Below are 25,883 nucleotides of genomic sequence, written 5' to 3' on the forward strand. Positions count from 1 at the left end.
AAATCATGGACACAAGTGTGGGGAGGTTATACTGGAGACCAGCCCTTTCCAGCACACAGAACATACCTGAGGTTTCACTCTCTGCCCAGAGGGCAGCAGAGCCAGACAATGTTCTCTGAAGCTGACCACGGTTTCCCTGCTTGGACTGAAGATGATCAATTAGAAATGGGATTGGCTGGTCAGGTGTCTCCGTTATCAGCTTGGTCATCAACTCCTTTAGGAAATTAAGCCAAAACAAAAAATTAGTGAGATATTGCACCCAAACTAATCTTGTATTTGCCAAAAGAAAATGAGCATTTATAAAGGAAAGGTTTGTTTTCAAATTTGAAGACAACAGCTGGAACATCCACCTCCTCAAACTACTGCTATTTTGGTCCTATGAAGTGCTCATATCGGAAGTGTTCTCAGCCTATGCAGTCTCTTATCCACCTGAACACAGGTTAAAAAAGCCAATCCCTGCTACCTGTTCAAATTTATCCCAAACAGCAATGCTGTCCATTTAACCACTCAGAACCAGGACCTCTTCAGAGCTGCAAATAGCTCTTCTCTGACCAATACGTCTAAGCTGCTTCTCATTCGAAATTGGAGATTCAGGAAAGTTTGTGAATTTTCATCTCATCCAAATACAGAACAATTGTCTGGTTCAAATATGCATTCATATCTGGGAACTCCAAGGTCTGATCAAACAAGTAGATGTTTTTTAAAGCAAATCCTCAAAAACACTATAATATAGAAATAAAGAAATATTTTATTACATTGTTGCAGATATGGATATAAAGACGAAGTCAACAGGAAAGCATCTTCTTTGCCATGCATTGGTGCTATCCAACTGCTGCTCTGCACCTTGGCTGTGCAGGGCTGCAGAAAAAGAAACATTCTCCATTATTGCTGCTGGGGTTCTTTCTGGCTTCCTAGGCATAAAACACATTAGGAATCCAGAAAGAAGCTGTGGCTGTGCTGTGCGCATGTGCTCTGAGAGGAAATGAACGACTCAGGGCAGGTGAGGTGACCCTGAAACCCATTTAGTTCTACAGGAGATCTGTGGCCGCTGCTGCAAAATGAAAAAGCTCCACAGAAGTAAAAAATTAAAGGAATGTACAACAAAATAAAAATAAACAACCCAAAACAACTAAGTTATTCAGAGCACGTATCCTCTCTTCACCTTTTCCCAAGTATAAACCTTAACACAACTTACATGCACTTAATTCTAGCACTACGTCATCTTTTCCACATACTTTCATGTAATAAATTTTTTTTCAAATGCCAGTAGTTACTTAGCATTACCATCAATTAAGTGTGTTGGGAAAAGGTACTTCAGAGGAAGTACACCAAATAGCAGCAAACATGAATAACTGCACACAGGATTACTAAGGCATAGCAAGTTCTCTTTGTCCACAAAAAGGAGAAAATATGCCCCATCTGCCCACATTTCTTGTTAAGACACAATCTTCTGTGATGCCATTTCTGATACTTATCCTCAGTGAAATGAAAAACCCTGGCTGTCTCTGGTTTTGAACTGGAACTAAACAGGAAGAAATTAAGCTACTTACTAATCTTAGAATTGTTGGAGCTATGAAGCTTAACTTCATCTGGACTGCCTCTTACCAAGGTAGGAGAAACCCTCCGATATACATCATACAAGAAAAATTCTGGAATTGCAGTAATTCATATTTTAGTTGCTTGGCAACACTAACAGCAAACCTTTATTCTTTTCCCTGTCGAAATGCAGAATTAGTGACAATGGGAAGATGTAACCTAGTGCTTGTAATGGACCACAATAGCTGTAGTAATTCCACTGGAGAGGATTCTATTACCAAAGGAAAAGTGCCAATCTGTTACAGCTGACTTTTAATTTAAATAATTTCTCAGAATCATGGTTTGAAAATTTTTTTTGTCTTAGATTAGTAATACATTGCAATATTAACATAGTATTGGAAAAGGTAAAACAGAAAAATGAGAAATTTTAGAGTGCTTACATACCAATGTACAAAAAATGCTACTAGATTGTTGCCATAACTGATCTGCTTGTAGCAGGAAGAAATGGTCTTTAAGTAACAGAAATGCATCTAATAAAATAAAACTGAATACAGGATTCCTTACCTCTACTGAGATGTAGCGAAAAACCTAAAGGCCAAGGTGATGTGAAACTAGGTTCTATTAAAAAGGACCACTTTTTGTACCTATTCTTATATTGATAATAAGACCCAAGTCATATGGAGATCTGTGCTGTCCAAGAGAATAATCAGTCCTATTCTGAGACAGCAGTTAGAAAATTATAAAGAACTGCAGATAGACACTACTTTTATCTGGAATAACAAATGTGTTGTACCAATCCTGTACACCTAAAGTGAAAAAAAAAAGAAAAATATATAACATTGCTGAAATCCTCATAAACTGAAGAGCGTGAAGTTCAGAAAAGACCTACTTATTTGTGTAATAAGCCTCAAACTGATTTGCCTCAAGCACTCTCAGAAATGTCATTAAAAGTAAATGCAACTTAAAATGAACACAAAGGCAACTCAGGTTATAAAATCTGCCATTTAAGGAAGACCAAACTCTACAAGTATTCCACTGCAAAAGGGGAGAAAAGAAACTGTTAGGAATCTACTTCTTAAGCTGCTTCAAGAAAGGTTTGGAAGTGGTCTCCAATTTACCACTTTACATGGAGTTCCTGGAAAGTTCCTGAACTCTGACAAAGTGCAGAGAACACCTCCACTCTAGGAACAATAGCTTCAGACATATACTCTGTGGAAATTCACATTCACATGCTGAAGGTGTTATCTCTCTTCCATATCCTTCTGCCTCACACACTGCCAGACATCCCAGAAATAGGATCACAGCTCCATGACCCTCACTGCCTCTGCCCTTCTACCAGTTTCTGCCAAGGGACACAATTACCAGTTTCATCCAGTTTCTACCAGTTTCATCAAGGGACACAACTCCATCTGCTCACCTCTCAACCTGTCCTCTTCAAGCTCACGTTTCCTTTGAGATTTTTTTCATCCCCAGCAAATTGGCAATTACATGGAAATATGCTCACTGCCTGCATTCAGTTGCTTGGCTATGCCATGAGGTGGGAGGTTGGAGGGGCAACAAAAACAAGAATAAAGCCAAACCCAAGCAACCCAACAAGAAAAAAGCACAAAGCTTCACCAACATTAACTGCACATAGTGCTCACCTAATTTTTAAGTAAAAACACATACTTCTGTGGAGGTGAAAAGATATTACATATTAGGAATGTCAACTAAAGCACCATTCTGTAGCAAAGCTAACTTAAACTTCTGATTAAATGATCAAAAGCTTATTTAATGACCTCATCTGTTGCTCGGGTGACATCTTAATAGACAGTAGGAATAACATACTACATGGTACTCTAAATATACTTTCACATGTTTGAAATGTCTCTAAAAAAAGAATGTATTAAATAAGAAAAAACTAAAGCATCCAAGGTACAAAAATATTCCTTTTTGGTTAACAGCAGTCTGCTCTGACTCACAATGTGCTAAGTAGGCAAGGTTTCACAAGAAAAAGAAAAGGGAAAAGACCAACTAGTCTCACTGAAGACGCCTCTGCATTAAAAGCAGAACAAAAATGGCACAAGATCATTGAAACAGAGATTCATTTTTTCATTAACAAATCATCAGGTAAGTTTCAACTCTTCATAAAAACAAAAACGCAACACATCTAAAGATAAGTCTCTTAAAAATATTAATAATACTTTTCACATTTTAGCTCAAATTTCTAAGTTTTCTACAATTCAAATAAGGCAAGTCTGTTGTTCTACGCACAATGTGCCTTATAACAACAAATAAAAAGCCATGGCAGATTGGGTCTCCATGCTGCCAAATGAACTGCTTACTACTCATAATCTCTCCCTTCCTATCTCCTTTCTACTGCCATGTCTTCCTTTCACTCCACGTCCCTTTCTCTTTTCTATCAGTGGACTCCACACAGTCTCTTCCTCCCAGCTGTGTAACAAGTGAAGAAGAAGCTGTTCAGAAGTCAGTAATTATGAATTCCCTCTGCACCCTTGAGACACACTGGAGCACAGAAAAGGGGCCAGAGGAAACTTCCATGGTTACTACAGACTAGAGCACTCTGATTAATACATCAGTTACTAATGCTTCCCAATTATACTGCCCCAAATTAGGCTCTGCCTCGTCTAAGGGCAGAATGAGAAAGAACAGGATAGTGATATTAGCTCTTTCAGTGAACCGCTTCATGGATTTTACCTAGCACTGTGCAAATCAGTTCTCCTTTCTTCATAGTTTGTAAAGCTATCTTCAAATGCTCCTACATTAACTAGTTTTATTGAACTATGTTACTAAAACTGTTTAAAAATCAGCAACTTGTTTAAGTTCATTTGTGGACATTTCCAAGGGAGATTCATGCACGTGAATGATGAGGCTGCAAAAGATCTTGAAAAAAACACCGGGTCTGAAGTAGTGGTTTAATATATTAATTATTTATAAAGAATATACAGAATTTATAAGCAATATTTTATAAAGAATTCTTTATATCTTTCACTATTTTCCTATCCTGAGGTACTCTATTACTTATTCAATGAAGGCTCAAATTTTTATTTCCTTGTAACTTTCCAGGCATTTAATACAAATGAAACAGTCTTCACAGTCTATTAATCGTAAGCCCAATTGCAAGAAAGTCCTAATTAGCCCTGTCTAAATGTACCTATCAGGTTATTAAGTTAATTAAGAGACATTCTATCTTGCCCTGTGACTGGTAATGGTAACTACACAACAATCACATTTTAACTGTACAGACTTTATAGACTCTGGCACAGCATTCACAGATTCTGGCTGGGTTACTCTCTTGCTTTCATGGATTAAATTAGAAGTTCAAATACAATTAAATACAGCAAGTCTTCACAGTGATGTCAATAGTGACTTTGTCAATAAAGAAGTCATGAGGGGCTAGATGTCTCCCAGCTGACCAGCCAGAGCATGTCCACTTAGGATAAGGAGAACTGCTCTCCTGGCTCCACTGAGTTATTGGAGATATATGCATTGACTACAGTGAAGCTTGGACACTTGGACATCTCAATTTAGACTTGCTAACCCCTTCATACAGGCTGTAAGTAAACAAAGAAGAAACAAAATGGAGGGAAAATTTGTGGAAGGACAGTAGGTTTAAGAAACTTTTTAATGACTGATACTTTTTTGTTAGAATTCCATTCTGATTACTGCAGTAACAAAGCAAGGAAACAAAAACAAATAATTGTTTTAAAGTATATTTTAACATTATTCTTACTGACTAAATTAGGAGTCTGAAATTCTTAAATGAGAGCAGAAATGACTGCTTAAATGACTGCTTCTACCAGAAAAAGATTATTTTCTATGGAAATTAATGAAAAATACCAGCATTCTTCCTTTGGAAAACAGCCAGGCTTAAAATATTCTTGAGCAATTTTTAAATAAAAGTAGTAGAATCACATTATAAACTAGGAACGAAATGGACTTCAACATATTTTATGTTCATTAAATTATCATCACATCTCCCTATAAAATAATTTAATCCTACACAAATTTCAACATAAATAAAATCCATATGTCTGTACCATACTATTTACTTCAAACTCATCATAGTAGAATAACAGTTGAGAGCAAATAGTAGTCCTATTCAGCTTGCTCATGAAAATATTCAGATTTTTACCAGGAATTGACTAAAAAATTTTCAATTAACACGTTCCTTCTTCAAAACCTGATTGATACCATTTCAGACAGCTGTGCAGTTAAATTTAATATCACAAGACCGTAGTACACAGCATGGAAACACAACCCACAGGGAAATTACTTTGGACATAGAAGTAAAATGAAAGTACAAAGCTGATATGGTGGTTCTGATGCTTTGGTGCAAAGAAAATTCCCCTAAAGGTACATTGTTGGGGAAATCTAAGGTATGGGACTAGTGGCGCAGGTAACATTTCACAGAGTGAGAATAACAGGAGGAAGTCTGGAAACAAACATCATTGAATAGCTGTCTTTCTTAAGTTTTCATCTACTAAATATCTGTACCAATTCAATAAGAAAAGACCAATTTGGGGGGCTATGTTACCAACCAAGTTTTTAGGGGGACTCTGGAGAGCAGAATGGAAACAGCAGACTTGTTCCACTATAAATCCTTTGCGGATCATATTATCAGTTCCCTGACTCAGATGAACTAGCTCTATCTGAAATAATTCCAACTCATGCATGTAATACTTGATAAAATATGCATCATTGATCTTACTGAGGAGTGCATGGGGTCTGCTGGACAATTTCAAAGTTTCACTGAGTAAGTTCATGACACTTTATCAAACTCCACCACACACATTATAACATGCAATATCTATCTGAACCTCTTGCTGCATCTTTTCACTTATTTATCCTTTGAGGTTTTTTCCTCTCCTAATCTTAGTATTTCGAATATCATTGTCCCTAATCTATTTTACCACTTCTGAATTCACAAAATAGCTTCAAACACCTTCAATCTGTGGCTTTATTGAAATATTTCCTTTCTCCCATTTAAGCATTCCAAGAATGCTGTTCTTGGAATGCTTAAATGGGAGAGAGAGAAGTCACTGCTACCAGGTTACTCTAAAACATTAAATAATTCTCTGTAGAAGAAGAAAAGGTTTAAGACATGCTCTCAGAGATGCCAATCATGGTAACAGTTATCATGTTTTCTCCCATCGTTTAGTTTTCGAATCACAAAGATTTCCTATGATAGCTTTTACTTCTTTCTGCAATTCTGTATCTCTGCATGACAATCTCACTCTTGTGGAATTATGCCTACCATATCATTATCTTAACTTAGCAAGGATTTATCAAATAAGGGTAGTTCATGTTATTGCAGAAACACCGTTAGGTTCCCCTGAAGCGTAATTCAGAAGACTTCCTCAGTTTCCATCCACTCTATCAACCACTGAAATTCTGCCCTCAAGGCATGCACTTCACAGTTCAGCCAAAGAAAATGAAAACTGCAGGTTTTCTGAAAGGCCTGTAGGATTTACATCAAAAGAAATACTCGTAGATAAAAACTAGGAAAGACTATTACAACCTGGACTTAAATTACAGGCATAAAACAGCATTGACTGCACATCACTGCCTTACCTAAAAGCTAACTCAATAGGCTGGAGCTGATCTTTCTCTGATCAGCTGAAGTAATCTCCTTTCAATTTCAAGGTCTAAATTGAAATCACTTGTTCCACCATGTGCAATGACTCATTACTGCAACTGTTAAAAAAAAAAATCACATTGTATTTCCAGTTTGAGCTACACTGACTTAGCTTCAACCTGTCTGACACGTTTTTGAGGAAGGGTAATGCTAGAAACTGAAGTAGCAGGTATTTTTGTGGCCACCTCTGCTAGGCTGACCCCAACCAGCAGCCAAGCACACACCAACCACTTGTTCATTCCCATCCTCAGTGGGATGGGGAAAAAAATGAAAAGAATAAAACCAAGAAAAATTAATGGGTCAAGATAAAGACAGCTTAATAACCACAGGAAGGAGAGAAGGAAAAAAACCAAAATCAAAGAACAAGTGACACCAAGGCAATCACACACCACCTCCCACTTGCCAGTCTGCAAGCAACAGATATTTCAGAACATTTACTCCCCAGGTTTAATTAGTGAGCATGAAACTATATGGTAAGGAATATCTCTTTGCCCAGGTTGGGTCAGCTGTTCCAGGTGTGTCCCCGCCCAATCCATCATCCCCCCCGGGCCTGCTTGCTGGTGGACAGAGAGGAGAACAGAAAAAGCCTTAAGCCTGTGCAATCACTGCTAAGCAACAGCTAAAAGGCTGGTGTACCAACACTGATTCAGTGACAAATGTGAAATACATCAACATACAGGCCTGGTGTGAAGAAAATCCAGTCCCTGTTAGGCCCAGTACAATACCACTATAGAAAGGATTATCAAGGGTTTCTGAGTGGTGATCAGGAGAAGGCCATATATGAAAAAACAGTTAGTATATTAAGGAGTTGACTCAGCAAAAGCCCTTAAGCTTAGATATTCTTTATGCCTGAGAAGTAAATAATTACAAAGCTATGCACGTGCTTAAAATGTTTTGATGAATTAGATCACTGCTCTGTGACTTTAGAATTACAAACACTTCTTTCTGGAAGCCAACAAAAAAAAAAAAAGTTAAATTAATATTTTGAAGATTGATGGAAATCCTTTCAATTGCATACTATGGAAAACTTTGATAATAACACATTTTAAAAATGTGTGCAACAACCACCACACCTCCCAGGTGCTTTTCTTTCTCCTCCCAAACACTCCTCCAGTAATTTGCATTACTACACCATTAGATTTATTCAAATTCTACAGAAAGATAAATGTGAGACGATGTTTTAAAACATTCTACTGACCAATGTTTATAGTCAAAGTTATTAAATATCCTGTGTAACTTCTATGCATTAAGGTTACTAAAAAAATTGCAGTCATATTTTTTTTAATCTCGACCAAGAATTTTTAAACTATTACATGGAACTTCAAATAATAACCAGCAATTACAGAGACACAAAATGGAGAATGTGAGTTACCAGAGTCCAGAGTGGGGAAGTTCTTACACAGATTTAATTACCTTGACTTTAGATGCCTACAAAAATTAACGCTAAGTCTGCTCCAGTAATGTTCACTAAACAAATGTCAAAGAAGTTACTACATGCTCCCTGATTGTTAGAAATTACTAAAATCCTGGCATTTGGAAAAGTTCTTTTTGTGCAGCAACCAAACAACTATGAGCAATATGCATTATAATTACAACCTTTATTCATACACTTTGAATAGATTAATATCTATTCAGATACACATCTTAATTTCTTGTTATTTACCTGTGAGAGATTGACTTGGTCTCCTAAGATTTCATACCAATGTTGTAATATGCTTTTTAAATAGATCTGAATGTTTAATATGCAACAATACAACAGAGATTTCTCAACTGGAAAGGTCAGAATTTATTGCCATGGAAAAATCTGGAAATTAGTTTTCACCACAGCAAAACACAAAGAGGTTTTTTTTATACTTGTAAAATTTATATACTGCAATTGTGCCTGGAACTCCTTAAATAATAATAACTGCTTTTAACATAGCATTTTTAGAAGACAAATAGATTATTATTTCACATGTAAGCAGTTGCTTGATTCACTTAAAACTACTTGTATCCTATTCCCCCCCCCCACAGGAAAGGTCACACTGATTTCCCTGTCACAGGTGACACAAGATGTGCAGCATCTCGTCAGGGTAACCACCACTGCAGACCCTCTGCAAGTTCTCAAATCTTTTGAGAACACTTAGTCAAGTTCAGTCTGGTTCAACACTGCTTATACTCAGTGCTTCTCTAATTGCAACTGGAAAATCTTTTTACTATTACAAGTAACACTTTTATATTAAGTTATTTCAACCAGTGTCCACTTAAGTATAGATTAAGCTTTTTCTTAATTAACACACTTGAACTTTGCTATTTGGGGAAAAAAAAAAAGCAAAACCCACAATGAAATTGGAAATAATTGGTCTCTTTATTGCAAGAATACAAGAATCTTTTGCCATGCAGAAGTTATCAGTCCACAGATATAACAAAACTTAATTATAAATGCAGGAATGAATAATATTCTAGTAAATATATAAATAACTATGGTAACTAATGAAAAAATAAATATTGACTGATCTTCCTCCATTTTATGTACTATCATCTATTAAATGTTACCACACAATACTGGCAACTATTTCATTTCTAAAAGATATCAGTGTACCTGAATCTATCTTCAGCCCCAACCAGGAAGACACCTTAATAATTCCAGTCCAACTGGAAGCAAAATCCACCTCCAATAGCTTCCATATGGACTTCTGTCATCCATCAGTTAAGCCAAAATACCTCTATGATTTTCCTCATAAGCAACCAAGATGACAAAAAAATTGCTTCAATGATTTTCTTTTCTCTTAACATTTTTTGCAAAGTTCTGACAGATTTCTAACATTTTTTGCCTTCATGGATTATCTCTTCATTTCAAGTCAAATTTAAATAGATATTTCTGCTACTTAAGGTGAAGAAACTTCTGAGAATGAAGATCCAATCATAGTCAGACTATGAAAAATGGAAAAAGACGTGCAGGTGTCCATTTTGACCTATACACTGCAGCAGGCTGGAAGTATACAGGTTTAGAATGCAGTATGAACTGTGAAGAATCAGGCAGGAGAGACACAGTGGCAAAATTACACAGAAAAGAAAACGTTAACACTGAGTGCAGAGGTACCATGCTCTACATGGTTCCAGCACCTTTCCAGGGTTCCCAAACTGCTTCCTCCTGGCACTACCAGGTTCATTGCTCTGCCTCAGTCCTGAGAAGATACAGTCACTGTTTGTCTCCATCTAAAAATGGCTGCAATTTGGGGACGCACTTCCAGGCTGCTGTCTGGGGTTCCCCCAGAAAAGGGGCCCTTCAGGGTGGAGGTTTCAAAACACACACACACCTGGCAAGGCTGAGGTCTGAGCCCAGGAGATGACACCACCTGCTGAAGATGAACACCACGCTGCCCAGCTGGCTGCTCCTATGACAGAAAACCTATGCTTGCAAAGCAGGCACCAAGATGACCCTGCTGAAAATGCATGGCCCGAGAATGTCTCTCCTCAGATTTACTTGTTCACCTCATTTACTGGCTGTGTGCTGCCTTGGAAGAAGACTCAAAACTCATCAGGCAGGTCTCCTTTGAAATATGCCAGGAGAATTTCTGTCACAATAGGTAGGGTACCGTTTCCTTGCTACAGGCAGAAGATGAAAATACAATATTAAGATAATAGATTTGCAGCAGACAATTGATTTAACTACATATAGGAAGGGTAATATTTTACATACTGTTTGAACACCTTGAAATGTACCCTGAAAAAAGATACAACTGTATTCCCCAGAAGGCATGGAAAAACAAAGTATCAGGCATAATTCAGTAGTCATAATCAGAACAGCACAGATATCTAAATAATATTTAGCTTTGTTCATTTACGAAATACTATATTTTATTTTAATCCTGCAGTATGAAATGTCAAAAATTCAATCTTAACATGCGTATCAGGACAGTCCTGCATGAACTTTTTTCCACAACCAAAAATCAATTCCCTGTAACTAGACACAACTACATCATCCGGCGTGGAACTGTAGAACTGTTACTTGAATGCTCTTTTTTCACCCAAAGTCACAAAGAAAAGGGAAACAAAAGCTTAACCAGTGCACAAGTGCATTTAGATGTCACAAAACAAAGAGAGAGATCTGATCACTATCAGAAGAGACTAAAGCCTCTCACTCTACTTCCCTACTTTCCACAATTGTATTGCCCATTGCAAAGCACCATGAGGAAGAAGCCATCCCCATACAGAAACAGTCACTGGAAAACCTCCTTCAGACAAGACACTTCCTCCTTAGAGGAAGGATGTTCTATAATCATGCCCAGAAAAGAATTCTTCAACAAAAGACAACTGATGACCCAAAGTGAACATACAGTTGACCTATATGAGGAAAAATACCAAACTCTGTTGACCACATACAGTAGGATTACATCCAGGCACATCTTTAACAGAAGAGAGGTCTAATGCCATTATTTGTTCCATTAGAACTAACTTGCATGCCCAAGTCCTTAAAAAACCTCACCTAAGGAAGTAATGTGAAAGAACTCACAGTAGCTCTAAAGAGCAGTTGAAAATAGAGAACTGTGTCAGTACCAAGCTGCAAAAAAAAGGCTCTGAAATGAGAGGATGTTGGACACCACTGTTTGACCTCTGAGACCAAGTGCATTGGCTGCACTGGCTTAAGGCTGACACTTCTATCATGCCCACAAATAAAACAGGTCTGAGATAAGGGGGACAGCTAAATAAATACTAGCTTACATAAACTGGATACACTTTCCACTCTGTAAATTACAGATTAGCTAAACTACACATACGCTGGCAACATTAAAGCCATTAACACAAAGTGTAATTATGAAATAAGAAAAAAAATATCATCAGTCTCTGTGTACCAAAACCACAAGCTAATGAATATATTTTTCCTGAAAGAAAAAGTACCAGAAAAAATTATTTTAAAGACATAAAAAAATCTGAGTACTAATCATTATATCATATGGATCAACTTACTATCACTTTCTAGCACAAACAAGGTAACTTCAACACTTACACAGAACTGATATGTCTCTTGAAAGTGTCATTTGCACTTTGATTATCTCCCCCATATAAACTGTCACATGGATTTAGTCACCATGACACTAGCCTACCAGGGACACAACCTGTAACATAAAGGAGCTGTCTGTCCTCTGGCTCAGGTTTTCAAACAAAGCACTAAAGGTCTATATTTTACAAGAAAGCTAGAGCCTGAGGTGGATATTTAAAGAGGTACTACTGTACTAACAATTGGAGACTTTCTGTGGGTAGCAACAGTAATTAAGGACAGATAATTGAATTATACCTAGAACTGGAGTTAGGCCCATCATTTCTCATCAGACACTTCTACCATCAAGACTGCAATGGCTTAGGCAACTAAAAATCACTTAATTTCTAGAAGCTGAAATTTGAGTTATTTTAGATGATGATAAGGTTTTGGAGCTGTAGAGCTATTTTAAAGCATTCTTAATTTGATTTTCTAATTTTTTTATTTAGAAAACAATGTCTGTGAGTCACTGATGTACATTTTGTTTGTTTCCGAGACTGCAAAGTAACTTCCCAACCCTGACAGCGATTGCCCAATTAAAGTTTCCTGATGATCTGATTGCTCTTTATTTAACATTATGCTACATCTGCCTGGCTATGAGCGAAGACCTTCCTCTTGTAAATCAGGGTCTCACCAACTGCAGCAGGGCTCCCTGTGGGAATACAGCATGCTCACATGGACTGCGCTGCAGCCTTGAGTCTTGTCAGAGCTCTGAATTGCCACACTGAGCAGTGGAGAAGGAGGGAGAAATCCATTTTTTCTTGATTGTGTGACACCAATTAATGGGATTAATAGCACTACCAGGCACTGAGGCAACACAAAGAAAGAAGAGAATGCAGAAAGACCATAATGAGCCTTGCTGTTAAAACTCCTAAACCATGTGAAGACTGTGGGAGCCAGTGGGGTTTGCAGGCTCTATGCAGACAAACAAGACAAAGAAAGGGGAAACACAAGCACAAAGTAATACATAATAATGCAGCAGGACAACATCAGCAAGAGAAGGAATGTAGCCACATAACTGACAACCATTTTAGTATCCTAACTACTATATATTTTATTTCCTCTCTTTACTAGTTAACTTTTTTTCAGTGTTTACATGTTGAGTGGATCTTCATTCTGGCCAACTTTATTTTTCTTATCGTTTTTTCTATTATCACAGGGAAACATAGAATGAAATAATTTCTCTTGAGTTTCTTTTTCTCCCCTGCTGTCTTTTTCTTTCAGGTATTCCTCCTCCAGGGAATAAGAAATCAAGATTAAATCTGTTACTCTAGCAATTTAGTCTTCTTTTTGTGTTTATCTCTGCATTGTTCCTTATTGGTAAGTCTACATCCAGCTTCTGTCTGCAAATAGCTTCATTGTCTTACACTTTGTATTAGACTACAGGCATTACTATCTAATGGCATTATTCTGAACCATGACACACTTAGGAGGAGCTCTGAAACACCTTTTTTAATTTTTTAACTGGTGTTTCTATGTCACGCAAAAGTATGTCATCAGCACAAATATGGGTGGTGGCTCATATGGCACACCAGAGGAATTTCTGCATGTGCAAACCTTGGTGTTCCCCACTTGCATTTCCCTGAATATCTCTGCTTTGTCCTCACTATGTAGGAAGGACAAGGCTCTTCAGAATCCTTAGGAGGATGAGCACTCAGGCTGCACTGGGTGTATTGAGCGTGTCATACATGCAATGGACACTGCAATTAACACAATGTGTCTGAACCGGAACACACAACACCTGCCACATTTACATGGGATCTCTGTCCAGCACACACGGGATTCTCAGGCCTGTCCCAATGACTCAGAGTGCCTGTATGCATTTCATAGAGCAGCCACATGCACACACATTTCAGGCTGAGAAATCTCAGTACACTCAATCATGGAAATGATCCCATCTCTCTTTTCTTCTCCTTCAAATGAAATAATATCCTTAATTGCACAAAAGCCCCCACTTCCATCTTTACAAAACTATCACAGAGTCTGCACCATAAACTTTTTCCCTTTCTAACTGGCCTATGCATAATTGCTTCCACAGGTTCTCTTCAAAGGTCACCTACAGCTGAAACTACCCTTCCTTTTCAGTTCTATGAATCATCTCTCATGTCTCCAGATTCTGTGAACCATCTATCAAGTCTCCAGATTCTGTAAACCATCTCTCATGTCTCCAGAAGAGACTTCTTCCACTTATTTAGGCTTATAGGATGAACTCTGTTATCAACAATACAGAGCAGCTTTCCTGCACTAGTGCACCTAAAGCAACATGGAACTTACGTTCATTCAGAATTTTTTTTTTTGATAGAGATACCCAACCAGAGGAATATTTCACAATCACAATCTGTTTACCTCTCCATTCATACAAATGTCAGCAGAGGCACAATGCCTGTCAAATTGGAGTGCAGCTCCTTCTCAATGAAGGAGCTCATGGTACAGGAGCCAGTATTAATAGTGGTGCTAAGGACACCTAATTTAACTCTCTGGCAAATCCATGCCTAAGAAATACATCCAAGATCAAGTACTAGAGGTGTGAGTCAGCCACTGCAAAACATACATACTCTTATATATAGTAAGTTATATTTTCCCTGTCTTTCTCACTCTTTGGTTATACTCTTAGCAACCACCACCATTAGAACCTTTCTTTAAAAAAAGAAAGTACCGATTCCAAGTAACCATTTGACAGATTAAGATTAGATTATAAAAATATAACAGAAAAGAAAAAGAACATGCTGCCAATATAGCATTAATTGTTTTTCATCCTACCCCCTCCCATTTCCTGTCCTTTCTCACTCTCACACTCGGTGTATTCGTATGGTCTGTTTCCTTCTAATTTGTTCAGCCGTCCTCCCTAATTATTCAATTCACCTTTCTGCTCCTTCACAGAATCAACTGAGCTCCACGACATTCCCCCAACCTATGGGGAACTGCACCTTTAAAAGACAAGATCCATACAAAGCTAACAAGCACACAAGCTTTGCAGATCTCTCATGCCCACCTAGTAGCTTGCTACTGGAGAAAAGCAGTTGCCCTTCCCTCCCTCCTTCACCCTCAGGCCACCTACATTTTCTCTCCCAAGGCAATGACACATTCCCCATCAGCCTACGTGGTGACCCACTGAGCTCAGCCTACTGAACAATTTTCACTTCTTTGTAGACTTCATTTTCTTCTATTTCATATTCCCAAACTGGGTAACTGTAACATGACACAACCACCAGTTCTGGAACAAGGACAGCAGGAATGTGCAGCCAGAAATGAAGATTAACAGGACCTGCAACAACAGGCTATTAAATCAGCCTCATAGCCCATAGTTCTGAATACTAAACCATCAGAGTGTCTGGAGTAAAACAAACTATGAGAGGAGGAAAGATTCAATTAAAAAGGCTCCAACACAGTTGAAAGACACAAACTTTCATGATTCCTGCCCCAGAAAGCAGCTCCTACAAAAGCCAACAAAAGAGCTATTGTACAGTAAGTATATTGTACCAGACACTGTAGAGGAATATAATTTATGAATAGTGTGATTTCATTTATTGAATATTGCAGAGAGCTGGAAAATGAGGAAGGAGAAAGGATGTTTATTTAAATACACAATTAAAAGTTTCCACTCTCTGTCTGAACAGATTTTTTTTTAAGAGGTGGCTAATGTAAAATAGCCTTCTATTTATGCACATGCATTCTTCATTTTGTATGTGCACCTCTCATCATTGTAACACATCTCCTCATAGTGCTATATACAATATATATATGCCAAAATCTGAGGTGTTTCACTGGAAACTCCACGTTTAAGGCAAAGATAATGTTTGAATTTTATGTGAATAAGGGAAGAAAACTGCCCAAATCAACAGAAGAGCAAAACCAGAGGGGCATCATAACTACGGACAAACGACTCTGCCTGAACATTTATAGATGGAACTAAAAATAAGTATTCAGTGAAACTGAGTAGAAAAAGGAGAATTGGCACAGCATACAGGGCCTGACATAAAAGTTAAGGCCATCAAAAATGTGTCTGTTTCAAGCCTTTTTAAAGGATATTATTACCCTCTCTACTAAGAGCAGATTTGGATGTTGGGTGGTCTTGGCAAAGGCACAGGTGTGCATTTCAAGTGATCATGATCTTTACCTGTGTCCAAGGATGAAAATCTGTAATCCTCGTTTCTCCTATCAGCTGTGTGCTGCCTTTCATCGCCTTTAGTAATGTGTGAGACAGCCCACTGCTTTAGGCAGGAGCCCAAGGGTTTCCTAACAACTGCATTTGAAAATGCTCTTGCTTTCACTGGTTTTTAACCATATCTAGGTTATGGTTTCAGGCAGAGGAGACCCTTAACATAGAACCTCTCCTTCTGCCATACTTCACAGCTCATATGACATTTCTTAGGAGAAAAAGTGTGCATCTGTGCAAGGGGGATAATACCCAATACAAGAAAGAACACCTCGTTTTTGTCTGAGTAATTACAGACACCCAAGTGTTTGGGTAGAATTTGTTCCAAAAATTGGTGAACATAAAAATGCTTCCAGACACCTCTTGTAGTCCAGAGGTAAAAAAGTATCTCTATCCTTCCTTCATACAAAAACACATATGCTTTCTCAGAAAAACAGAATACCATAAGATTTTTAAAAATATATAAAAAATCACTGTATGAAAAAACTCTAAATAATCGTTAGACAATTGAAAATGAGAAATTAGTCCCCACTTCTGTGTTTGCATAAATAAGACAAATAAAAAGACACAAGTGAAAATAAAATATATTGGGGAAAGAAGGAAAGAATATTGACTAGACATTCAAAGTAAGATGCAAATTGTAAAAGAACATGATATTAAAAATACTCTCAAATATTATGTTTCTAACTCAATTTAAATATTATGTTTCTAGCTTCCATTTACTAAGTAACACTTTTAAAATATGGAACACTAATAACAGGTGTATGTCTAGGTGTTGCTTTTTAGTGATGCCATGATAAAGCAGACAACTAGGAAACCCAAGTGCTCCAGAACAGTAAAACAGGACATCACGTGTGGCAGAAATGCTGGTTAAGGTACTCACTGCTCCCTTCCCTCCCAGACGCTCCCAAACAGTCTCAGAAGGCTGAGACTGTGCTTACTCTACAGTATGGATACTATCTGGCCCACTTGGAAAAGCATAGATAAGTAACAGCAAAGAACATGTTGGAAAAAATTATAGGCTGAGTTAAAACCATCAAAGTATTTTAGTTTATATTTGCCACTTAACATTGATCTGTTGTACCAAAACGACTGGACTAACCAAAAGAAAAAACAAACAATTGAAGAACTTACTTCAATACTGTTAATGTAATCCAAAACTTTGAAGATATTTCATAATGTGATAAAAAAAAGAAAGAAGACCAGTAGTAATGGGCTTATTTTGATTCAGACTGATTAATTATTAGACAGGTTACCAGAAAAAAAATCAATATCATATCTGCTAGCTTTATACCTTACCATTGAGCAGCCATCATGTATTTGCTGATACATGATGGTGAGACCAACTCAAGCAAGAACTACTTCTCATTTTCCCAGGTATTTTTTGATGCAAGATATTTATGCCTTCTGCTCCCCTTCTCAAGAAACAAAGAAATCATCATTTTGAGACTTTAAAAATATTAAAACTTAACATAACAAAAGGATGCTGCTATGGTACTTTTACCTTATCATTCTGTATTTTAGATACAATGCCTCCAATTTAACTACTACTTGGATTTTTATTTATTTCTGTGTCTGTTGCCAAAGAACTAAAAAAAAAAAAAAAAAAAAAAAAACAATTGAGAAAGCAATTAAGAGAGCCCACTTTTCCATTTCAAGCACTATGGAAATGAGGTTTATGTGATTGCTATCTATGTTCTTGGCCACTCAAGTGCACACCTGTACCTATGATCTCTTTCACTGTCTTTTTCCAATATGCTTTTAAAGTCTTCAACTAACTTCAAACAAGTTCCCAGAGGAGTAAACATCACAAAAATGCAACTCCTTTTAAATGCTGAGAGATTAACTAGTCAGGTAGCAAGATAGTATCATTTTCCTCCTTCAGAAACATTTTTTTCTTAATCTTAGATTACATGGAAGAGTAGAATTATGACTGCCTCAACCACAGGGAAATTTCTGACATTTGCCTCCTGTTGGTCACCACAAAAGGTAAGTAATAAGCATAAAGCCATTGCTTATGGAACTGTTTGTTAATGGAAAAGAGTGTGTCTGTAGTTTTAATTAGGTTCTTTCATTTGTTTTCCCTTAAAGTTATCTAAGACAAGTATGAGAATATATGATGAATTCTCAAAAATGCAAAGGACATCTCTACACCATTTTTCCCTTTGACTTACATTCCCCTTAAATAGGTCTTTTACTCCAGTGCACATTAAGGCTACAATAACACCTTACTGTAACAGGCACAAACAAAAATAAAAATTAGAACTTGATTGTGATTCCCTATCCCATACTGTATAAGACTGCAGCATTTCTGGATCACTGCTGGTTTCCACACATTATTTGAAAAACAGCTAATACTGGCTTCGCTGCAACAGGAACTGCCAGGCTGAAACAATGCCACTGACTAATCAGTTAGTGCCTAAAATAATCCTTGTGATGTCTAAGTACTGAAAAACTCAGCCTTTCAAAGGCTCCATATAGCTGCTTGAAATCAAATGCTTCACTAAATACATTTCTGTAATCCATAATACAGGCCCTTTCACCCTAGTAACAGAATCTAACCCATTACGTATAATGCCAAAATACTCAAAATTTTGAGGTTTTGAGCAACCTCAAAAGAAAACAATTCTCTAAGCTCACCCCTATCATTCAAATTGCAGATATTGCACCTTGAAACATAATTTTATACTGTGAGAAATTATGAACTGGTTAATTAGACATTCAAGTTGACAGTATCTACCTTTGTGTATTTAAGAACCAAGGGTAAACATTGCTTCAGAAGACAGTCCAAAACTCCAAAATTCATCACCAAACTTTGACTAAGTCAGTCATAAGATGCACTGTAGATAGTGCTCATCACCAAACAGGCCAACGTTTAAGTGAAAAGTGTAGTAAAGTGTAGTTATTTTACTTAAATAATTGACACCACTGCATAATATACACCAATAATGCTATTTCATTTAGGAAAAGAAAAACCATCATAGATTAAAAAAAAAAAAAAAAAAGAACAGCTTCCCATTGTATTTGCTTTAGTAATTATGCGTCCTAAAGAAAGAAAAAAACAACCTAGGGGTGGTATTACGAAACCTTTGTGTTGTTTGAAATAAAAATTACAGTTCTAACCCCACATTACTTGGAGAAAAAAAATCTTAAGTAACAGGAGTTTGGCATGTCTACTTTGAGAAGAGTTATTTTGGCTTTTTATAACTCGAAGAAATTACAGTTCTTGGGTTTGCATAACAACAATGTACCTGCTGGATGCTTTTTAGCTGCAGTTCTAGAAAAAAAAAAATCCAAAACACTAAATTTATCTCAGAGCTCTTGAAGATTTATTGCAATCTGTTCTCAAGAGTGCTTATCCAGCTTTCAAAATCACAAAAACTAAGTGTCAGGTTGCCCAAATGAGAGCACAACTGGATGCTAAAGAGATACACTTGTACAGAAGAATAGATGTATGGATACAGGCAGCAAGATTATTCATTGAGATTATTAGCACACAAAAAGAACTTGTTGGATTGGATGCTTGAAATGCAAAGTGGGTCAATACTTCACTCAGACAGAAATGAGTGGGTGCTGATTCTGAATACTCTGTCCTAGCCAATTTTAGGCACATACCTCCTGTTCACATTTTAGAAAGATGGAATAAAAAAAACAACAGTGATGCTTCATCACAGAAATAATTCATATTTAGAATTCTTGTTACATTCCAAGTCAATGTGAAAAAAAAAAGGAATCTAAAAAAAAATCAGGTAGTGCCATGGTATGTGTTACCACGAAACTCCCAGAAAAGAGGCATTTCTGAAGGGCATTCCTCAAATCTAAACTCGTTGTCTAACCACAGTGTTCTCAGATGCCAACAATCTCTTACAGAAAGGTGTCTAAGCTTTCAAAACCAAAGGAAAAAAGACAAGAAACCCAAACACACAAAAACTACACAAAACAGGATAAGGATGCTCATGAAGCCTGACAGAATATAAGGGGTCAACTTAAGACCTTACTGTCAGCACTAACAAGACCTGCATGCCCTGGGGCATTCAGAGGCTGCATTATAGGTTCACAGCAATCTTACCTGCAAAACTCTTGGACACCTGAAAGATGAGATGGTATAGAAGTAACAGCTCTGAAAAGCCATGACTTGGGGACCTACATTCAAAAGGGAAAATGAGGCTGCAGCATCAAAGTTGTTTTGCAACCTGTCTCAAATCTCAAAGCTGACACAGTCTCAGATGCACACAGTAATTCCCACCCACCTTCCTTCCCACCTCTAACCCATAATAAGAATCTACCTTGTAAAAATGTTTGGAATCAAGTGAATCTGGGCTGAGTAAACATTCATAGCTGAGTGGATAGGGTTTCCTACTATGTGTTAACAGATACTGGTAGTCAGTAGAAGACCAATGCCTGCTGAGTCAGCTTAAGCTCATTAATTCTTTCTCCAGGTGGTTACTCCTCACATTTCTTTACAGAGGAGGAAAAACTTTCTAACCAAGGCAGAGCCTAAGGTCTTCCTGCATCTCATGTGTCAGCACTTCTCTTGAACACTTCTCTTTCACAAATTAGGAATATAATTCAAGTGTCAAACCACACAAAACTTCAGCAAAGATGTTCTTAAATAAATAGGTACTGCTGGTTAATGAAGTACAAAACCCCTGACCACTGTAACAGGTCACAAATACAGGACAGCATGGAGAAAAGACACACAACCAGGGTACTGGAACACAATGACCTACTAGCAAGAGCAATTACTGCTCTTAACTGTAATGCAGTGGAATTGTACTTCACCTTCAGTACAGTGCCAACTGTTCCACCCCTTAGCATTCTGTGCCTTTGTAATTGTCTAAAATCAATGGTGTAAAGTCCCTCTGATCAGTGATTATTCATTATGCAAGTATGAAATACCATCTCTTTATGCATCATATCCCTGCCCTCATCTCAGAAAGCTCACAGGTCCTCTCTCCCTGCCTTTCCTTCCTGTGACTGCCCTCAGCTACCCACTTTTATTTCATGCACTCCCTAAAATGTTGACTTGAAGCATATATTGAGCAATTATAGTCACAACCTCCTCAGCAGATAACATGGGAGAAAACTGAATCCAAGTCCACTCTGTTCTGAGTTGCTATTAGAAAATTAGTACACCCTGAAAAAAAAAAAAAAGATGGCTGTCATTCATGACAAGTGACAGTTAATTAGCATCCAAACCAGAAGCAGTAGAAGAAAATGCTAGCTATTCCTGGATGAAAGAGCAAGCACAGGTCTCATTTTGAAACGTGTCAGAACTTTTAGACACGTGAAAAACTAACGTGTTAGTGACTACATCTGCCTGTGAACCCATGGCATTCTTGAAACACCACAAAGCACATCTAATAGTAATACTAGTGTAGAGTACAAGATTCATCTCTGCATAGTCTTTGATCAACTCCCATCAACTTCAAATACCTGTCTTTTTTTAAGGACTACAAGATCAAGCACAGGCCGCAGATCTTCAATAAACTGTTGAGAACAAAAAGTACATCAAAAAATTAAATATGCAGGTAGATTTTAAATGGCCAGTCAGGAAGTAGAGGAGATAGGAATTATGATCTTCTTCTTCCCAGTGTAATGGATTAAAATAACTGTAAACAGCTGCAGGAATGTTATACCCCTAGATCTTAAAACCAGTCACTAGTATTCAGGTGTAAGTAGATTTCACACCAAAAAGTCTTCCTGGTATACATGAGTGCACCAAGAACCTGTAGACAGCCTGCACAGTTATGCAAAGAGCCTTTCACAGATTCTGAATGAAATTCCTACATTACAAAGGTTAGTGAAATATGTGGTGATACGAGAAATGCTGAAACAAATACAACTTCTTAATCTTTCTCTCCACTATTGATAACTGAAACATCCTACAAGAATCCAAACAGAGACAAGCATCTTATACTACAGAGAAACTAGGTTAGAACACAGTGACTCAGAACAGAGATGCCAAGTGGTTCACTTGAATTTTAATGTGTAAACCTATGGGTTAAAGAAATTTAGAAGAAAATGAGAGCTGTCAAGGGCCTAACCCTTGAACAACCCCAAAGCACTGAATCCCCACTGAAATAAACGAGAGTCAGTTACGTACTTAGAGCTAGCAACACAGCTGATTGAACAGAATTTTATTCAGGAATTGAACCACACAAATGTTTCCATTTTTATTCAATTTCTTAACTAGAAAAATCACCTGCTATTCCCTAGTATCCAGTTACTGTTCCATCAAATGTGACTTTATTTATTGCAAAATAAAAACATCTAATACTGCTAGCACTGAACCAGCACAGTCTATTTCAACAGCCTATGCACACAAAAAATATAAAAACAGACCATTAGCGAACAATTTTCTAACAAAATTTGAACCTTTCTCATGGAGGGTGGTAAAATATACACTGAAGACGAGGCGTCCACCCCACCAGAATGAGAGATTTCATACATAGTAAGCTTGATAGAGAACAAGTTAAATACTGAAAAAAGACTTGTGCCTTGTGATAACACTGCCAGAGTGCAGTGCATAATATATGTGCATTTTGATGTTTAAAACTGCATGAGAAACAGGATGATAAAATGGTAATAATCACGATTGCTCTAGCATCCTTTCAAATTCTAAGTATTCACAGCTTATGTACTGAAATAGTAAAATATGCACATCTCTGCATCTACAAATCCCTGCAAGTGCATCGCTGTAAGAAAACGTTAAATCTCTAGCAAAAACACGGCGTGTGGCTGCAGATAAAAATTTCAGAAAACACCATCGACACGGACTTTTCGCAGGACAGAGTTCCTTCCGAGCGCTCGGTGCAGAGGGTGTGTTTCCCGGTGGGAGGCACCCACCTGTCCCTCACCGCTGGCCGGTCACGGAGGGGCAGCGCCCGGGAGCTCGCCCCGGGCCGTGCGGCGCCCGGCGCTCAGCGCTGCCGCTCAGGAGCCGCCGCGGGTTGGAAGCGCCGCCTCCCCTCACAGCGCACGGCGGGTGCGCGCTCGGTCCGCGGCTCCCCGCGGCCGGACGGCGGGGCCGGGCCGCTGTCCCGTGGCCGCCGGGGGGAGGCGGCAGCGCCGCGGGGGCGGCCCCGGGGACTCGGGCCGCGGGCGGGAGGGCGGACGGGCACCTGTTTGACGACCCGCGCGGGATCGTGGTGGGGCGAAGAAGCGGGGCACAGCCTCGGGATAGCCGGGAAGGGAGGGCTGTGGGGAGCTCCGGCGCTCGGAGGAGGGACACGAGGGCACACGCGTGGTGCGGGGCGGCAGGACTGGCTGAGGGGTGCCGGCAGAGCCGAAGCTGCGCCTCAAACTCATCCTCGCCCCTGCGTTCACCTGGGCTGCGCGGGGGGCCGCGGCCATCGTGGGGACACCCCCGCCCCCACCGCGCAGGAGCCGGCCGGCAAGAGCGCACCTTACCTCGAAGAGGGGACCGATCTTATTCTTCTCCAGGTAGGCTTGGATCCTCGTCTGCTGGTGAGACGCCATGAAGAGCTCCGGGGGCGGCGGCTTGAGCTCGTCTCCCCCGGCGGCGGCTGCAGTCCCTCCGGCTGCTGGCGGCTCACTCCCCCGCCGCACAAGGGCTGCCACAGCGGGAGAGGGCGGAGGCGCTGCCGAAGTGCCCGGGACGGAGCTAACTCAGGTAACTGGGGGCGGGGAAGGAACCGGGTGCCAGTCGCCCGCTTAGCCGGGCGCGGGGCTGGCAGCCCTCAGGGAGCAGCGGGCGGGTGCTACCTGGAGCGGAGCATGGTGCAGGGAGGAGAGGAGCTACAAAGGCGGCCCCCGAGCCCGCGCCGCTCCGCGCTGCGTGTGTCTGTCAGTCCGTCTCTGTCTGTGTTTCTGTGCCAGGCAGCGCCTTGGTGACGGGAGCGGCCGCGGCTCAGCGCTGCCGCCCTCGCCACAGCGCCGCTGCCGAGGCCGATAGCCGCGGGCTCCTGTCAGCTCCGCGGCCGCCGGCGCCCGTTGACGCCCGAGCTCGGCGCACAAAAGGCGGGAGCGGGGGAAGGGGGAGGAGAGCGGGCGGGAGGCGGGGGCTGCTCTGCCGCCGCCGCTCCCCTGCCCGCCCGGCGACAGGCTTGCCCCCGGCGGAGCCGCAGCCCCCCCTCCCCGCCGACGCTTGCGGGGCCCCCACCTGGCTCCGGTGCCCCGGGCGGGGTGAGCGCCGCGGGCCGCCCGGCGTGAGGCACCTGAGCCGCACGCGAAAACTTCAGCTGGGGAAGGTCGCGGAGGAGTGAAACGAGTCGCGCTGCCAGCAGGGAAGGGGGACGCAAGGGCTGCAGCCAGCGCTTTTCCTTAATTTCTGTTTCAATTATCTTTAAATCTTAAAATGCTACCTTTCTTAAGATGCCAATGAAATTTCCAATCAGCATTTTAATGGAATAATTGAAGTAGCTATGCAGGTGCATCCTGGTCGTAGGTTGTATTGAGTTCCAGCAAGCAGCCAAGGGCGCGATGGAGCAAGTAAGAAATAATCAGCTGGCTTCAGAAAGTAGTGAGTTAATGGGTACCTCAAAGAATTATTCTGTCTTCAAGTAATCAGTATCCCCCCATTTCTGGAAGCAGGATCATAACCAGATTTTTTTTTCTCCCTCTATTTAGAGAAGAATAAACAAAAGCATGTTTCTTGGGGAAAGAACACTTCTGTTCTTCTGCAATAACTGATTCTGCTGTACTAACATTAAACTGTTTGGTTAAAAAAATATACCTTTTTCTAATAAGGACTTTTTAAAAGATACAAAACAGCTTTGAAGAGTATTGGGAGCATTCAGCACATCTGCTGAATCAGGCTGCCTGTTCCCCATCAAGCAGTGTTCTGCAAATGTGAGAGTACAAGCATCTCCTGATTCAGAAACCGCTAAAGAAAAAGATGAATTTTGTCAGGAATCAAAAGATCCTGAGTTCCGTTCCCACATACATTGACTGTTGTTTGACTTCAAAGTCCTCAGTACTGACCTAAACCTCAACCTTCTACCTAGAAGGAGGTCAAGTGTAAGTGTATTACAAAGAGCATGCAGCGCATCCTGTAGTGTAAGCAATAGCCTGTAGAATTCTTTAATGGTTTGCTGGAATGTGCTCATCCCAGCCTTACTGAGGTAGTGTTTGTTTCCATAGGAGTCACTTAAAAATGGCACATTTTTTTTAATTTGAATTCTCAGTGGGTAGTCTTCTAAAATTCGTATCAACTCAGAGTTTTAGCTTATCTTCTTCAGCAAAGTATTGCCCGGTGCCACCTACATAATATGGTGCTAAGCTAGTTTAATCAGCCTAATGAGGATCATACAATCACAGGGATAATTACCAGTAATGCAGGTTCTCTGCAGTGGCTCTAATGATTCCCATCAGATGAGGATGTTTGTAAAATTTCATAAATCTCACCAGCACTCAGACTGCTTCAATAAGTAAAAGTCTCCCACTTTGTAAAATGATGCTTCCCCAATGATGCAAAAATGAGAGCATATGTTTCTGTAGCCCTACACAGCCTGACTTCTCAACGTAGCAGCACATCCAGACCTGGGGGGACGTGGCCATATCAGCACCTG

At 39.6% G+C, this 25,883-nt stretch overlaps 1 protein-coding gene across 6 annotated transcripts in view; it reads right to left on the minus strand.

Moving 5' to 3' along the window:
* The window catches only part of CUNH8orf34 (chromosome unknown C8orf34 homolog), a 149,726-nt gene extending 125,450 nt beyond the window's left edge, over window positions 1–24,276 (minus strand). Inside the window, exons 1-2 of one of the 6 annotated variants that reach the window (XM_054285176.1) lie at window positions 23,764–24,274; window positions 67–214 (exon numbers count right to left, since the gene is read on the minus strand). In XM_054285176.1, the coding sequence (XP_054141151.1) occupies window positions 67–214; window positions 23,764–23,832 (217 nt within the window). In that variant the 5' untranslated portion in view covers window positions 23,833–24,274. Of the gene's footprint in view, window positions 1–66; window positions 215–20,419; window positions 20,483–23,199; window positions 23,256–23,758 lie in introns of those variants that run through there. The other 5 variants (XM_054285175.1, XM_054285171.1, XM_054285173.1 and 2 more) reach the window with 5 other exon arrangements.
* Between the last annotated feature and the right edge of the window lie 1,607 nt (window positions 24,277–25,883).

This window comes from Melozone crissalis, unplaced genomic scaffold, assembly GCF_028551555.1.
Source record: "Melozone crissalis strain CALT ecotype California unplaced genomic scaffold, PUWL_Pcris_2 ptg000042l_1, whole genome shotgun sequence".
Taxonomy (NCBI): Eukaryota; Metazoa; Chordata; class Aves; order Passeriformes; family Passerellidae; genus Melozone; species Melozone crissalis.